General features: G+C 43.5%; 1 protein-coding gene across 2 annotated transcripts in view; it reads left to right on the top strand.

Moving 5' to 3' along the window:
- The window catches only part of INPP4B (inositol polyphosphate-4-phosphatase type II B), a 1,970,577-nt gene that overhangs the window by 1,686,810 nt on the left and 266,625 nt on the right, over positions 1–17,142 (top strand). For both annotated transcript variants that reach the window (XM_078676858.1, XM_078676856.1), the window contains one exon: positions 13,135–13,252. In XM_078676858.1, the coding sequence (XP_078532984.1) occupies positions 13,135–13,252 (118 nt within the window). The remainder of the gene's footprint in view (positions 1–13,134; positions 13,253–17,142) is intronic.

The raw sequence follows: 17,142 nt of genomic DNA on the forward strand, positions 1-17,142 counted from the left end.
CGAAAAAACGGGCCGATTTGCCCCCAGGGGGGGCAGAAAAACGAAAACATATTCACTCCCCGCCTGGAAGCGACCCTTGCCCAAGGGGTCACTTCCTATAAACTAAATTTGAATCCCTGGTGCTAGTGGGGCCATTTCCGCCGCACGATCGCGACGCTGTGCACGATCGTGAGGCAGAAATGCCCTGCAAAGAGACATCAGGGGGGAGGAAAATCTCTTTCCTCTCCCCTGATGCCTCTTTGCGGCCCCAAACGCCCGCCGGACTCCCAAAACCTACTTTTTTCAAAGACGCGCAGGAAGCAAATGGCTTCCCGAGCGCTGGGAATCCCTGATGATGTCAGCGCGCGCTATGCGCGCTGACGTCATCAGGGATTCCCATGGGGAGGGGCGGCAGCGAAAACTCTTCCGCTGCCGCCCCCAGCAAAACGAGCGCGATCGGAGACCCTCGGGGGGAGCGCCAGCGCTTCCCCCGAGGGTGGGGCTCATGACGAGCTGGCCTTGTCATCCGCGCACGACTGGTGTGCGCCATCACGAGCCCAGCTCGTCATCAGCCCCGAAGGGGTTAAACTCTGCTGGAACAGCAACTCCAGTTTTTACATGGTTAACTAATTTCTTAAGAAATGCTATCAGCTCTTTAGCAAAAAATGTATAAAATTTGATGTGTAGTCTGTCTTCCCCACAGGCTTTTGCCTCAGCCATGGCCTTTATAACTGCCAAAATCTCTGATGCTACTATTTCGTTTTGTAGCTGGGCAGCAGAATTCATAGATACCCTGGGGATTTCTACTTCTGCAAAATATTCATGAATCGCTTCAGGCCTAATGATGTATTTTGTGGTGTATAGTTGTTGGTAATGTTCAACAAAGACCCGGGTAATCTCTGCTCTATCTGTTACTGCTATGTTAGACTTAGGGTCTATTAGCTCCAGAATACAGGCTTATTCCTGACATGCTTTTGTTGACCAAGCTAGCATTTTCCCCACCATTTGACTTTCTTTATAAACCTTTTGTAAATAGGTCTGAAAACTATTAATTTCCTCGAGAATAAAATAGTCTCTCAACGTCTTATTTGCTTCTTCCCACTGACCCATGTGTTGGAGAATTACGAAATCTGAAGGCACTTTGAAGAGATAACTTGAGTTCTGCAATTTTATCTAAACGTTTTCTCACCTTTCCTGCAGATACTGCAATCATTTGACCCTGGGCGGCGGTTTTAAAACCACTCAGAAAGAGAAAATATCAGCTGTCCCTTCATTCATATTAAAAAAAATCTAGAAACCAATCCTTAAAACTCCCTAGCCAGAGAGGGTCCTGGAGGAGGAGGCGGTCCATCTGCCACCTGGACCTCCTCCTCCTCCCATCCCCAACTTCTAACTCGATTTCAACATAGGAGTGATCTGAAAAGGCATTTGCTCCAATTTCTGCAGCAGTGAGTACCAGAGACCGTGATATTAACAAAAAATCAATACGTGAGGTGGTGTGAAACTGACGAGAATAGCAGGTGTATTCCCGAGTAGCCTGATTAATCCTACGCCAAGCATCAATTAACTGCAGATCCTGAGTCAAGGCATTGAGAACTTTTTTTGCCTGGGCATTAATTTTGACCTTAATCCAAATCCATCTACCCTGGGGATCTCGCTTTTCTTGTACAAATTCCAAATCAATTTCTGTAGAAACATACATTTGGACCCCTCTCATCGCGACCCCAGTCGAAGCAAAAAAGGCTCTGGAAAACATGCCCGGGATGAAGAGTTTTGGTAAATTAGTTTCTTGCATGAAAAGAATTTGAGGTTTTAATTTAACCAGCCACCTTACCAACACGCCATATTTTTGTCTATTCGGTATACCATTGACGTTCAACGATATAATACAACATCTACTAATTTATTCATATTCCCGGTATTGAAAGAAGATCTTAACATTCCCTTTTCCATTCTGTACTTTTCTCTCCTGTTTGCTACTGCTCTTTTTTTTAAATTTATTTTGCCCTTCCTCCTTCCCAGCACCCCATGTGCTCCCACCCCATGACCTCGCCCTCCCACTGGAAATGTGGCCTCCCCGGTATCCACATTTCACCCCCCTTCTAAACTTAATGGTGCTCTGGTACTGCACCATAGGTGGCCTGCCCCCCTCAAATGAAGCTATCCCTCGAACAAAAACAAAATCATACAGAGAGAAAAGAGAAAGAAAAAAAAGAAAAGAAGAGTGCAAAGTCGGATTTACTTCACAACTGAGAAAACTTTAAGTAATTCCGGGCCTCCTCAATTTGTGTAAACATATGGAACTTCCCCTGCACAAGAACTTTAAGTTTGGATTGCTGCGCAATGGACGCCTGCGCCCCTTGAGCTTTAAAAAGATACAAAAGTTTTGAGAACTCCTTGTGCCTTCGTGCAGCCGCTACAGACATGTCTGCAAAAATTCTACATTTAGTCCCATCATTGATATTGAATTGTCTCAGCTGGATTGCCTTAGTCACAATTTTCTCCTTGATACGATAGTCCGCAAAGTTGACTAATATTGTGCGAGGGAACTTCATGTTGGGTGGAAGATGAGCTGGAATGCGATGTGCCCTGGTCAATGTTAGATCTCTGGAAAACTCAGGGATCACCTTTTGCTTGATAAATGACTCCACCCATTGATGTGTATTGGCTCCTTCACACCTCTCTTTGACCCTGACAATCCACAAGTTTGAACGGCGTGAATGGTTTTCGAGTTCTTCAATTTTGTTCTCCAAGATTATTTTATCCTGTGCCGCCGAGTTTACTTGCTGAAGCATGGCATTCATTAGGTACTCTAGTTGGGATATCCTCAATTTAGCTTCTTGGATTCTGATAGGGAAGCTCGCAACTGCCTCTTCTATTTTCCCCAAATGGAGGTGAAGTGCCGCTATCTCGATTTCTTGAGATTTCTTCAAATATCAAATCTCTTCTAGTCTTAAATTGAGCATTGTTTTAATTTCAATCTGGTGCATGCTAGCCGTGTCATTTTGGGTTTCGGACTCAGATTCTTCAGGTCTTGGCTCTATCCCGCATTTATCTTTTTGCACAGGCAACTCTAGTGGCTCTGAGCTGCCCTTCTCTTGAGGCTAATCTTTAGTCAGTACTGGTTAAGTTTTCTGGACCTGAAGACTGCCCTCAAGCTGATATTGTATTGCATTTTTGCTGAGGGAGAAATGTGGGAGTCAGGCTGCTACAACCAATGGACTAGTTTGAAGGAGAACAGGGCCACTTCTTCAGTCCATATCTCTCCTGCGCTCAAAGACTGAGCTGAAACACCTGAGAGGGGCGGCGAAGACAGCGATGGTGAGAGACATTAATGGTGAAGATAGTGTGATAGAGAACGGTGTTGTATTACCTAATAGCTCAAGTGTTGTCTCCCCTGGCGAGCCTTGGCTTTGCTTTGCGAGTACTTGAGTGGTAATAGGTAGGAGGTTCTTTTTTACAAAAAAGAGGAAAGTCTCTGGAATTTTTCAACTCTTGTTTTTTGCGGCCTGAAAGAGACCCTGATGTTGTATCCCATTCCTTGACTTTCCTTTCCAATTCTGAACCCTCTTTCGTACTTGCCTCGTTATGGTCTTCCAGTCCATGCTGCAATTCAAAGGCATCTGTCTCCGAACTTTCAGAGCTAGAGCTCATTTCCCCTCGAATCGTTTTATTGCCTGCTTTGGCTGATGGCTGATTTAGTCTGGCTTGAACTAGGCGTTTTTTGGCCTTTGCCGCAACCGCAGGTCCGTTTTAGCAGCTGCTGCCGCAAGTTTTAACTGTTTCCTCATCTTAGTTGTTTTCTCCGTTTTTTGGTTAAGAACACATTTCTGTAAAGAAACAGCGTGCATACACTTTGTCGCTATACTCCTGATTTTCCTACAACACTATTGCAGTATGACACTGTTTTAACACTTCCACCACTAGCCCTGTTTCCTCTGCTCACCAGTTGCCGCTCACCTGCTTGTATCAGTAGGCTATTTCGATGCCGCCACCTCGCCTCCTCCTCCCCCTTTCCTTAACATAGAGAATGGCAGCAGCTTTTCTGAATCACTTGCGCTCTGTGCTCCGTAAGAGAACAGTTCTGTAGAAGACCTGGAGGTGAGCACGTGGCATTCAACGTCCAGGATCCCACCTCTCGCTGCTCCGTTTCCCGAAAATTCACTGGACTTTTTGTCAGAGTCCAGACTCACCAGAAGAGTTGTTCCACACACCAGCGAGCTGCCAGCAAGCCACCCTTAGTTTTCTGCTCGCTGCTTGCTTTTTCCATGTTAGAACTGCTCGGCGTACGAACTCTCAGCTCTCCTCTCTAGCATTGCCGGCGTGCTCCATTGATGAGGGGAGAGGCAGCGGTCACCTGAGGCTAGGTGGAGGCGGGGTTCTCTACTGCCATTAGCCTCGTCCTCCAGCCACCCTTTCTCCTCTTTTTTTTTCTTTCTGTGTGGGCCCACCTGTACTTGATCTTCTCGCTAACAGTCCACTTCTGTATACTGGCCAGTAGCTTCCTCAAATGTACCTTTATCCCAGGAATTATCATGCTATTGAATAACCCTGGGTGAAGCACTACGCTACGCTCGCGGAGTTTGCGAAGTTTTCGCAACTTCGCACTACGCGAGCTGCGCGTAGCACAGTGCGAACATGCGTAGTGCAGCGTAGCGTAGTGCAGCGGTCATTTTTTGCTTGTTCGCGGTCCTGAACGTCATGTTGGCGACCGCGAGCAAGTAAAATGACATCCCGGCGAGATTCTCAACGCGAGGAGGTCAGCTTTCTCATTGTGAGTGGTTGCGCATGCTCGCGACCGCTGTCAATGAGAAACTACCTGTTCGCGTTGAGAAAGCTGCCGTTCGAGTAATAATCTACTCGAGCAGCAGAAAATGACAGCTCGCACTGTGCAAGATGCCGTTTTCAATGCTTGCACAGTGCCGGATGCTTGTCCGCACTGTGCAATCATTGAAAACGCATCGTGCACAGTGCGAACATGCTACTACGCAGCTCGCGTAGTGCTATGTGAAGTTCGCGAAGTGCACTTCGCGTAGCTTCGCGTAGCGCTACTTCGCGAACTACGCCCACCCTTACGTATTGAATGCATCCTCTTTAACATGCATCCTAAAATTCTTCCGTGAGGACTGATTTTTAGATAGATCAGGTTTAGATCAGGTTGGGTGCCCTCCTTACATACGAACAAGAGTTCCTATTTTTATCCGTTTATATCATTAGTGTCAAGATTTCACTTTATGAGCTCATCCAACTCTACGTTTAGTCTAACAACACCCAGAGATCACAGGGCAGCCTATGTTATGAGGCTATTACTAATCTTATCTGTGGATTCACTCACACTCGGAGTCCCTTCTGATGTGGGGCATGCCCCCAGATCTAAAAGGCCTGCACTAACTGAGTATTGGGCACTGAATCCGCCATGTAGGTGTCGGGTATATGCACATACCCTGACACAGCTGGAACCTATACAGTTGTTTGCAGACTTGGGGCTAGAGCAAAAGTTGTAATGACTGAAGTTCCCATTACAGGAACTGAGACAACTGGAGGTAACCGGTTCCTGATTGACTTGAGCAACTGGTGCACTTATAGTTATACCATCTGTTGGTTGGTTTCATCCAGTCAGCTTTGCTACATTTTGGGAAAACCATCATTTAGAAACAAGCCATGCCTTCAAGAAATTATCACTAAAATCATTATCTATATTTTCCTCTGTCTATGCACCCTATTCTCCCCTCTCTCGTGCTTTCTTTTCCCCTGATTTGGTATTTGTCAGTGTGGGATACATAGTTTATCTTCTGATTATATCCTTCCTCTATACTAATTGGTTGGCCTCCCACTTTGCATCTGCCCAACTACGCACTATCCTTTTAGGGCAGGCTTTATACTTTTCCATGTCTTTTGTATGTGCGGCATGAGCCCATGCATTCAAAGCCTCATACTGTGCAGGTCTAGGTGGGGGCTAGCTATCATACAATGCTTGCCTCAAATGTTCTACAACTCCAAAGACCCTTTATCAGCAATGATTCTAGTCCATTATTTTATCAAATAGATGGATGAAGTCTAATCTGCGTACTCATATAATGAGCGGGCATGCCATCTGGAGGAGCCTACTCACCCTCCTGTGACAGGAACTCCTACAATACACTTTAACAAATTTCTCAAAGTCTTAAAGCATTGCATCTTTACTTCAATTTAATGCAACAATGACTTCAAATTTAAAAAAATCTTTCAGTGAACTACAGTAGAGTATGCTAATATCCAATCTCAGCGTGACATCACAGAACTGTCCACTCACAGTGCTGCTCTCTTTGACGTAACTACCAATCCCAGTTCAGCACACACTGACCGATCAATACCAGCATGGCACCCTATGACGCAACTCGCAGTACCTCACAGCAGAGCTCATCGAGCAGCAATTTAACTTTGCAATAGTAGAATAACGAAGACCAAAAATAAAACACAACTCTTGTCTGTTCCATTAAAGAAAATGTGAAATACACAATCACTCTAAACGGGGTTGGGGAACAACACAAAGACGTTGTCACACATGCAAAGTGAAATCTCAACCAGCAGGATATCACTCTGACTAGTGCGGTTTATTCCTCTGTGCAAAAGGACTAACCAGATGGCAATCTCTGTTATTAAAAACTCACAATAGAAATTAAGAGTCCCTATCTCAATGTGCAGCTGATAGTGCTTCACGGTCCACACTACAAACTTTAACAGAGACGTTACAATGTAATATACTTAATACCAATCCCGAGATCTTGATCTTCGATGAGTCTGATAACAACTCTTCAACTCTTGCAGCAAGCGTGTCTATATTTCATTAAGCACACGCAATTACACCACCAGCATTGCAATCCTAGTGACAACTCAAAGCTCTCTAAGAGTCAAAATGGACATCACACTGCACAACACACTAACTCATCAATTCTCACAAAACACATAAAAGCTCGACAAGCTTCTAAAAATGCATAGCACTACTATATTCATACGCTCAAGGACTCTGCAACCTTTCAGGAACACCGCCATTTCTCCGAGTTGGAACATGGGGAATTCAGGACACATATTGGTCTGGGGCAAATTCAGACAGAATTTTGGACAAATTCTAACTACATATACCCCAGTGAGAACCATCCTCTGCTACCAGACTTGATAGCGAGATTAGATTTGATAAAGGGTGGTCTCTTGCACCTCTCTAATTGCAGCACAACACTCTGCTATCTCCAACCAGAGGTGTCTTTGTCTCGAACTGAGGCTGAAATTGCAAAATGTGTTGGCGGTGAAGCAGGTTGTGTCCACAGAAAAGACAGAGAGGAGTAGATATACAAACCATGAAGGTTATTAGCAGGTTAGTAAAATTAAATTTTATTCAGTTCCATCAAGTCAAATAGATTTTCTCTTGGATACAGCATGGATTAATATAATCCAAGCAGTACAGTTTATAATACAGAGAGTTAATATATCAAAGGATCATGTGCAAAGCAAGGCAAAGACTTGTTTCCATAAAGGAAACACCCTTGTTCTAGCTACTATTGTGGCTGGGTCGGGGAACTTTTTAAGCAGTTCGTATCAGCAAATATAGAATCGAAAGAATCAGAAGAAAGGCTCTTGCTGTTGCGAATACTTCAGCAAGCAGGAAAATAAGAAACATTGGCCTCAGGAGATGAGAGACGATGTCCCCTGTGATAGTGGACAGGGGCAAGTGATCTAACTAGCAAGCTTCACACAGTTAAATCACAACATTTCATCCAAAAGTTACAATCTTTTGTTTCCCACCAAGCGATGACCAATAAAAATCTAATGTTCTCTACTTTCCATGGTGTAGCCTCCTTCTCATGGAATAGTACAATGCCAACTCTTTCTCCCACTGTAATCTTTATGATTTTACACAAAAGAGTATTGACTCCTCAACTTTCCGATCTACTGCATGTGTTGAAGTTTCAAACCGAACCAACACTGTACTACAATCTTAAAAATGTAAGCTATCAAAGAACAACATTTTAATGAGCACACTGTGGCGTTGTTATCTGAAACAGAAAATATTATGCACAGCTGGCAGAAATATAATATTTACTTCAAGATAGAGTGAAGTACCTGGGCCCATTCACCCTAACTTTAAATCACATTGGCTAGCTAAAGATTAATCAAATATATGTATATGGCTCACTCTGCTAAATCTAAATGTGAATTTCATGAAACTAGTAAATGATATAATTCAAGTATATAATGAATACCTCATGTGTATATCATGTAAGCCAAAGTTAATGCTGGTTATAGATTAAGATTTTATTTAAGCAAAAATAATCAAAATAAATGTTGATTCATCACTGACCACAACTAGTTGATTATCCTACTACACAGTCAATTCACTTTGGAACATATTCTAATCAGCAGGCTAACTATCTAAATGCTAAGTTCTGTCAAATGTGTAAATTCTATCTTAAAACAACAGTGTATGTGCCTGCATCAAGAGATTTGAAGAAGTTGCTGCTATTTGACAAATTCAGTGATACCTGCTGCAGACAGGCCTCATTTTATGTTCGGTAACCATAAATGTGTAGCTACTCATTCTTGACAAGTTGAGGTGGGCTTAGATGGGAATACTAAAAGAATATGCTAAGCAAATGATCTATCGTAAAGTACTCTATATTTTTTTTGCAACCTTCATAACATTATGTAGATCATTTTATACTCTCATAGCTTTTTATTTTGACACTTCCGTTTGAAAATCAAGATTTTTACAACAATGATCTGACACGTGCTTTTACTTGACAGTAACAAAATGACACCACAAAATATATGCTTTGCAGAAAACATTTGTTCTTTCTTTTCATATGCAGTACAATTGTGCGTAGAAAAGCAACAGATAAACTTGCAGGGGGAACGTATCTGCAGTGAACATTATCTTGCAGTGCTGTAAGAAATTATGTGAATGTTGACGGCAAACTACGAAACTCCACAACCATCCCATTACTTTGATGGCAAAAAACTACACTTGCACCTACAGATTTTGCCACAAATATCACTGCAAAGAAAATTGAAGGAGTCAGAGAAAGAAAGCATGGTGATGTGCATCAGAACACAAGCTAGAGGTATGCCTCGGGTATCAGCAGTTGTGTGACTGTGTGAGAGGATAAGAGTTCTTCAAAAGTCACTACTGTAGATAGAGACCATAACCAGTAGTAGGTGGAATCAGAGCCATGATACGTGGCATATAAAAGAAGAGGATGTTGACTTTTCTATAACTCTTAAATGCAACAGAGTTATTTCCTTGTTAGTTTTCATGAGCTACACAGATTGCCCTGGATGAGTTCACAACACTGGTAGAAGCTTTAATGGAGTAAAAGTGCACACCCTCCTGATCCGTAATAGCTTTCAGCCAAACCGACAAGGAATGATTGTCCTTTGGTTCCAGGAACATTCTCGCTGTGACTCATGAAGTAAATTATATAGTCAGCCTGGTAGTACTGATACACTGATAAATCCTTTGCAGCTGTACAAAAAGCCCAATATTGTGCCACTCATCTAGGTCCTTTTGGCAGCGATTGCTAATCAGGTAAGTATAGGTGGTAGACTTGGCACCCATCTTGTTGTGTGGAGCTTTCCTCTGCATTTTCATTGTCCCACAGTACTTGTTACCCTTGTATTTCTCATATTGTCTTCTTCACTTCTGCTAGACTATTGTGTTCACTCACACTTATGTGCACAGGGAAATCTCCAGGGGCATGTCCATATATATTGTTATCTGATAAATTAGTGGTTTCTGCTTGCATTCTGGCAGATCTTATTCATACATTCAAGAGTGATGGGTAATCGGTGACCATAACATGGTAAACAATAAAATTAATCTGTGACCACACAACTATGGGCACTTGTTGTCACTGGATGACTTGTATTTATGTAAAAACTGTGACTTGGTCCTCCCTCTGACACAAATGTACACAAATTACAGTCTTTGCAAGATGCCAGGAACCATATGAACTCAAGAAAGAAACATTGAAGACTTAGTTGCTTGGAACTTGGAAGTATCTTTGAGTGAATAATAAAACCTTGTCATTGGCATACCAGTGGCGGCCATGCCCATGCTTTGAAATGATCTAAGGACTCCATTGTTCAAAATGTGCAAGTAACAATAATCATGTTAAAAACAATAACATGCTCACAACAAGAATAATGAAAAAGAAGTATTACTTGTTGATAAAATAATGTTGTTATGGGTGGAAAGATCATGGGCATGCGGAAAGGATAGAGTGATTTATATTATTCCAAGTTAGGAGCTGAAACTCTCATATTTTTTGTGGTCCTAGAGTTGCCTGTCTGCCCTCCTTGGACTTGCTTTAATACAGTAAGGTCTGTAACAGACGTTAGTTGAATTTGTATAATGATGCTTCACCCATTTGTAAGAAAGCGTCATATATTAGATGATGTAAGTTCCCATTTTAACATTGCTTTTATTAATACCCTATTAGGAAAAAAGTTGGTTGCTAATTTGTAAACTTTTTAGGATTTAGTTTTGTTTGTATTGTTTGCATTGAGCCTAAAATGGCTAACAGAGTTTTCATAAATCTCTGAAATTTGAAAAAGGATTCTGCAATAGTTTAGGAGTGATGGTGTAGCAGTCCACCCTTCGACCACCCATTCTGAAGAACTTCCTCCAGGCTTAGCATACCTTGACAACTTGTAAGAATGTGAGTTGCATTGAGTAAGGAGATACAAAAGTGGATGTGCAATTTTTACCACAAGTTGAATGTGCACAAGATCTCTAGTCACTTCCCCTTGACGAGTATTTTCTTTACAATCAGTAGATATTATGTCTGTGACTAATACTTTATAATTTAGACACTTAACTCACCACAGATTTAAGAAAAATTACTTGTCAAGGGGAAGTGACTGGAGATCTTGTGTACATTCAAATTGTAACAAGCATTGGCATAGCCAAAAGGTCTCGCCTTTGGGACCTTATAAGTTCTTAGTTATGCAGCACAATATCCTTGGTGCAACAACATCAACTGTTGCATGGCTAAACACTTATAAGGTCCCAAAGGCGAGACCTATTGACTATGGCAATGCTTGTTAATATAGTGTGCTGTTTTAGTGGAGACCAGGCTTTTCTGCTACTTCTAACGCAAATAATGCAGAAAGCCACGGGCTCACGTTCCCTGAACCAAACGAAACCGCACAATAATGTTCAAATATATTTTGCACAATATACTATTTTATGCCTCAAAGAGGCATGAAGGCTTCGTAAATCGGCATGTCAGGACACAATAAATATAATGCAGAGTGCGCCCTTGATACTCTGTGCCAATGGCTGATGAATGCTGTTGAGGGTAAACAAGAACTGTGATTACAAAACGGGAGGGGCGCTTTCTAATGTTTTGGTATATCTTCTGTGGGGGACTCTATTTGATTCATTCAACTAAATCGAGATCTCGCATTTCACCTTCTTATATTTTTATTTCTTTAACATTTTAACCTGGATTATAGGGGTATTGTGGTCAACGTTGCTGGCATAAAGGACCATAATGCTGAATCATCTGTTAAAAAAATGTTTAGCACCAAGAATGAAAATGTTTTTAAACAAAAATGCAGAAGACTAGATGCCTATTTTCACAATATTTCCAGTGCCTTTTCTGTGAGAATTTATTTTTTGCAATATAAAAGTAAATGTTTAATGAGCATATTTTCGGGGTGAGAATGAATTGAAGGACAGCTAACGATGGTCTGGCACCCGGGACTGGAGCTGCTATGGAACGGGAGTTCGGAAGGCAGGGACTGCTAGGGGATGGGAATTGAAGGGTCCGCAAGTTCAGGCGGCTGGGACAGCTAGAGGACGGGAGTTGAAAGCGCCGAGGCTGCTAGTGGACGGGAGCTCTGCGGGTCTAGAAGCTCAGGGACTGCTAAGGGACAGGAGCTAACAATGACGGGGCTTCTGGGGGAAGGCCTGAGATGCTAGGGGAAGGGAGTTAAGATACGACTGGAGGTGCTAGGGCATGGAAGCTTGAAGGTCCAGAACAGGAGCTGTGAGGGGGGGCTAGCTGTAAAGAGAAAGGGGGTTCCGAGAAGACTAGGACTGCTTGAGCACATGAACTAAGAGGATGGGGCTGCTAGGAGACATGGGCTGTGGGAGGACTGGGCCTGCTAGGGGACGGCTGCCGCTAGAGGAAGGGAGCCCTGGTGGCTCGAGATACACCCCCGGGTCACTGGGTGGTCCAAGGGGCAGGGAGCTGCTAGAGGCTGCAAGCTCCAGGAAGGCCAGAGCTACTAGGTGATGTGAGGTCTGATAACACAGGCTGGGTGTTCAGGAGAGGGACATATCTCCAAATGTACCGTGCTCCTAGGGGGTCATAGCTCTGCCTCCCATGGACTGATTTGAACTCTGTGTGGCCTGAGCTCCTGTTACAGGTTTTGAGAATGCTTATTGTCCAAGGAACCTGTCCCTACCCTCAAGGCCCTACTGCCGAGTGCTCTAACTTGGCGCAGGCCCCCCGGGAATTGCCCTATCTCAAGATGCCACATACCTGCACTCTGGTCTCCACAAGGTCGAACCGCAGCGCCTCCCGCATGAGCACATCTTGGTAGTGGCTCTCATTGAAGGCCTTCTCCAGCTCCTCCAGCTGCCAGCTCGTTAAGTTGGTGCGGGTCCGCCTCCTCTTGCAGCTGGGGCTGTCTTTGTCTGGGTCGCTCGAGTATGAAAAGCACCAAGAAACAACACCGTGAGCGCCGTGAACCGCGCAAGGCCTTGTCTCCGCACAGCCTCCCGCTCACCACGCACCACCTTCAAAGCAGGCATAAGCATCTACAAAACAAGTGGGGGGAGTGCGGCCGGCCGAGAGCAGGGACGTGCAGCATTTCCCTTGAGGGAGCTAGCATGATAATTGCTACCATATTGCGCTTCTCGCTCCGGCAAGGGAATCGCTAAACGTGCACTCATTGCCATTCTAAGCAATGCAACGCGTGCACGTTTTCAGGGCAAAAACGGAATCGATTACATGAGGTCCCCTCCTATGCAGCCCATGCTTGCTGCGTAGGCGAGACCTAATAAAAAGGGCACGTCTACTTTAGTGTCTCCCTACCCATTGCAACACGTTCTTTTCCAGTATGATATTTCAGATACTTTACTAGTTTATTTCTTTTGTTTCCTCTTTGTAGGTGAAGAAGTTGGAATGCTTGAAGACATGTCTGTGGGTATTTCAGACTTACATCATGTTACAATTAAAATTGTTGAGGCCAAGACAGAAGATTTTCTTCCTGTGGTAACTGGAAGACGGTAAGTTTGGTTATATATTAATGTATGTCTGTAGTTTCCATGTGTAAGGGGGGAGGGAGACATACCATAATAGCTATGTCTGAGACTATCAAAGATGAGTCATGAGAGTTTTTACGATTCAGAAAAGGGGGTGGCGATGAACAGAGTGTCTGAATTAAGCAGACCACTCTTACCCAGTCCAAAGATCAGGGCTTGATCCATCACCGTTATTTAGCTCACTGCCCCATCCCAGCTCAGAACCTGGCTATATGCAAATTAGTCTGTCCCTGGCCCAGTGCATCATGGGAACAGGGCAGACCAAACTACCAAGCCAATTCTTCACCAGAAAGGAGACAAGCTACCGGGGACCGGTTTCTGGCATTTCAGCCTCGTCGGCCCGGCTTGCTTGAATCCTGATGGAGCAGTGAGCAAGGGACTCATGTCTGAGTATACCCTACCACACCTATAGTGGCCAAAAACGATTCAGAAAAGGGGGTGGTGATGAACAGAGTGTCTGAATTAAGCAGACCACTCTTACCCAGTCCAAAGATCAGGGCTTGATCCATCACCGTTATTTAGCTCACTGCCCCATCCCAGCTCAGAACCTGGCTATATGCAAATTAGGTTGTCCCTGGCCCAGTGCATCATGGGAACAGGGCAGACCAAACTACCAAGCCAATTCTTCACCAGAAAGGAGACAAGCTACCGGGGAGAGTTTTTAGCCACTGGTAATTGTGGAGATAAGTATCATACAATTTGTACAAGCCTGTGAAATAGGAAAAAGAAAACCATTACTCTACCAATGTTAGACCCATATTACCGACATGGAAATGTAGGGAGTCAGACTGTTTTCCCGAGAGCGCATAATTATAGGGGCACTTTGACTAGCTAAAATGAGAGAAAGTTCAAGGTCCCCAATGGTCAGCGCTAAAGGCACTCAGTTTGCAAAAGAAAGTGGGGGGGAACCTAAGCATCCTTGTTTCTCAATTAGATGTGAGCCAGCAGTTGAAAGCTTAACTCACAAGAGGGTTTGTGGAGCATATTGAGGTGCAGTTCAGCACTTTTATCACGATCACAATAAAGAATCATTGCCCATCCAAGGTAGTTGGTTCACAACATTTTTTTTTAACTTCAACTTTTTTTATTTGATTTTAGTACTCCTCAACATATATATACACTTCATTGATCAAGCTTTACATTGGTTTTTCAGAACCAAGCCACCAACTTGTTAAAGAACCAACAAATTCCCCCTCCCTCCCCACCCCTTTAAATTTACATCAGAGAGGGTCTGGGAAAGTAGGTCTCAGACTTTGGGCCCAGAAACTGCATGGTCATAGGGTTTAGGGGGATATAATGTCTAGTACCATAAAGGGGGTGCCAAGTCTTGATTTGGATTTGTATCTGTGGTGTTGATGTTAAGGGTCTGAGGGGCCTATAAGTTCTGATCAGTACTTTCATTGGAACAACTAGAGAGCCCTCAGGCGTTAGAGTACACAACGCAGATGCTCTAGCCTTAAAAGTAGTCCAGCAAGGGTATCTATATTGCAGTGAATTTGCGTTCTCTGAGTCATGTTATGTGTTAGCAGTTCCATTGCCATTGGTTTATTGAACCAAAGTGCAATAGGCGGGGTTCCTTCCTTTTTCAGACTAGAACTATAAGCTGTCTTACTTCCCCCTGCATGTGCATTGTCATTGCCCAGTTGTGTCGTAATATACCCTCCAAGAGATCGGATTTTATCCTCAATAGCACCAGCCAAAAGGTAATCACTGTCAAGAGAGAACTCCCGGGTTCTTCAACGAGAGAAGGACATTGCTTGTGTGTAGACAGACCTTGTGCTCTTCTTCCTCAAATGTGATGCCCCAGAGAGATTTCCAAGACCTGATTATGATTGCTCACTTCACAGCCACAATTCCAAATACCAAATGGGAATGTTGGCATCCCTGCCTCATGCCCTGTAGAGGGGCAAGATGTTTTTTTTGCCCATTCACTTGTACCTAAGCAGTGGGGGATTTGTACCCCATAAGAATTCAGCTTTTCATCCTCTCACCAAGTTGCAGTTTGCCCAGGAACAGCTTTGAGGAATTGACACCTGACACAATCAAATCTCTTTTCAGAACAGCGGCTAAGCAGGAGTGCCGGAATATTCTTCTTGCCAGTCTGTTGCATCTGATTGGCTAGTCATCTAATATAATCCCTACCCTGCCTTTGTTTGATAAAGTCCACCCAATCGGGATGCTGGTTGGAGTGCTTTGAGGTAGTTGATAAAGATCTTAGTGAATATTTTTTGCTGGACACTTTCTGGATTTGTGAATTAGTGCACATGGTCAGGGTAAGGCTTGAGGTTTGCATACACATATTAAATTAAGCTCCCATTTGTTAACCCCATTGGGGGGAGAAATGTTTCATAAAATGATACCAGGAAGCTATCCGGATCTGGGGTGTTACACAGCAACACAGTTTTGACAGACTCAGGGATCTATGAGAGCTCTACAGTGCCTTCAAATGAGTCCCTCACCTCTGCCTGTAGTGGCCACCATTCACATGCCTGCCAGATAATCCTATAAATCCGCCTTGTTCTTCTCCCCCTCAGCATGGAGAGCTTGAAAGTATTTTCTAGTTGCCCAGGTTTCACTCCGCCCCTTTACATCTAGTGTGTATTTTTGCCTTTTGGAGGTGCAGCTTTCTGGTTAGGAGGGTTCCTATTTTGGCCTGCAGTAAAATATTGATCCACTTTCAGCAGTATTGTTTCTACTCTGTTAACACTGTATGCTCTAAGCTGGCTTCTGTGCATTGCCAGTTGACCTTTGGGGTTTTGTATTGATTTCAACCACTTCTAGTGTTTTCTAAACCGTGACACAACAACTGTGGAAGACATACATGATAACCGCTTTGTTGTGAAATTTCAGCAATGTGTTAGGGACTTGTGAGAGAGTGTCAAGAGTATGCTTGAGGTTGTCTGAGTGGTATGTATGTAAGGTTACAAGGGGTGTTTGAAGTTTGTGTCTGTAGAACTGACCAATGGTAACATTGTTCACTATATATTTTGAAATAAATACAAATGTTGTATAATGAAATAAAATAATTTTTGTACTATCTTAAAGAAATAAATCAATATTTCTTGATAAATGTAATGTTCATGGGTCATTTCCAAACAAATGTTATTGGAGAAATACAGGCTAAGCTGGCATTTTGTGCTACATTGTTCTAATTACCCCTCTCCCGAACCTAAAAGACAGTGTTTTAGGGGTAGATTTGTGCACTTGTTATGAGAATTGCATCTTTCTCCCTTGTTCACCTCATGATGGTTTCCTTCTTTTCAAAGAGGGGCGCCCTCGTCAGAATGTCTGGTGGTTGTCCTTGCGGTCTTACTGCATATACAATCTGTATGTCCAAAGTTGCTGGATTGGGCCATATTTGACAAATCGCTGATACCATACAAGAGGTTGTGTACTCATTGTTGTGTACCTGATGCCCTATTCCTAACTGAGACCTGGTTGCAGGATGAAGCTGATCTAGCTATTACCCAGATCCTACAACTGGGGTACCTATTACATAGAGCGGATCGTAAGACCGGAAGAGGCGGGGGCCTAGCGATAATCCTTAAAGATCATTTCTGCTGTCGATCCCCAATTGAGGAGTTACCTGACTGTGAAAGTATGAATTTTTCTCTAGAATTTTCATCCATGGTTACCTTCTCTGGTCTGCTACTCTATCGGCCTCCAGGATCCATTGGTCAGTTTCTTAATAGACTCCCGACCCTTGTCACCGAATTAGCACTACCCCCTGCGAATTTCACAGTTCTTGGAGACCTCAATATTCATTTAGATGACCCCCTTGACCACCAGGCAATAGACCTTCTATCTTCTCTATCAGCTCTTCAAATTGTACAGAAGGGCTTTGCCCCTACACA

The sequence above is a fragment of the Lissotriton helveticus genome, chromosome 2_1 (assembly GCF_964261635.1).
Source record: "Lissotriton helveticus chromosome 2_1, aLisHel1.1, whole genome shotgun sequence".
Lineage (NCBI taxonomy): Eukaryota > Metazoa > Chordata > Amphibia > Caudata > Salamandridae > Lissotriton > Lissotriton helveticus.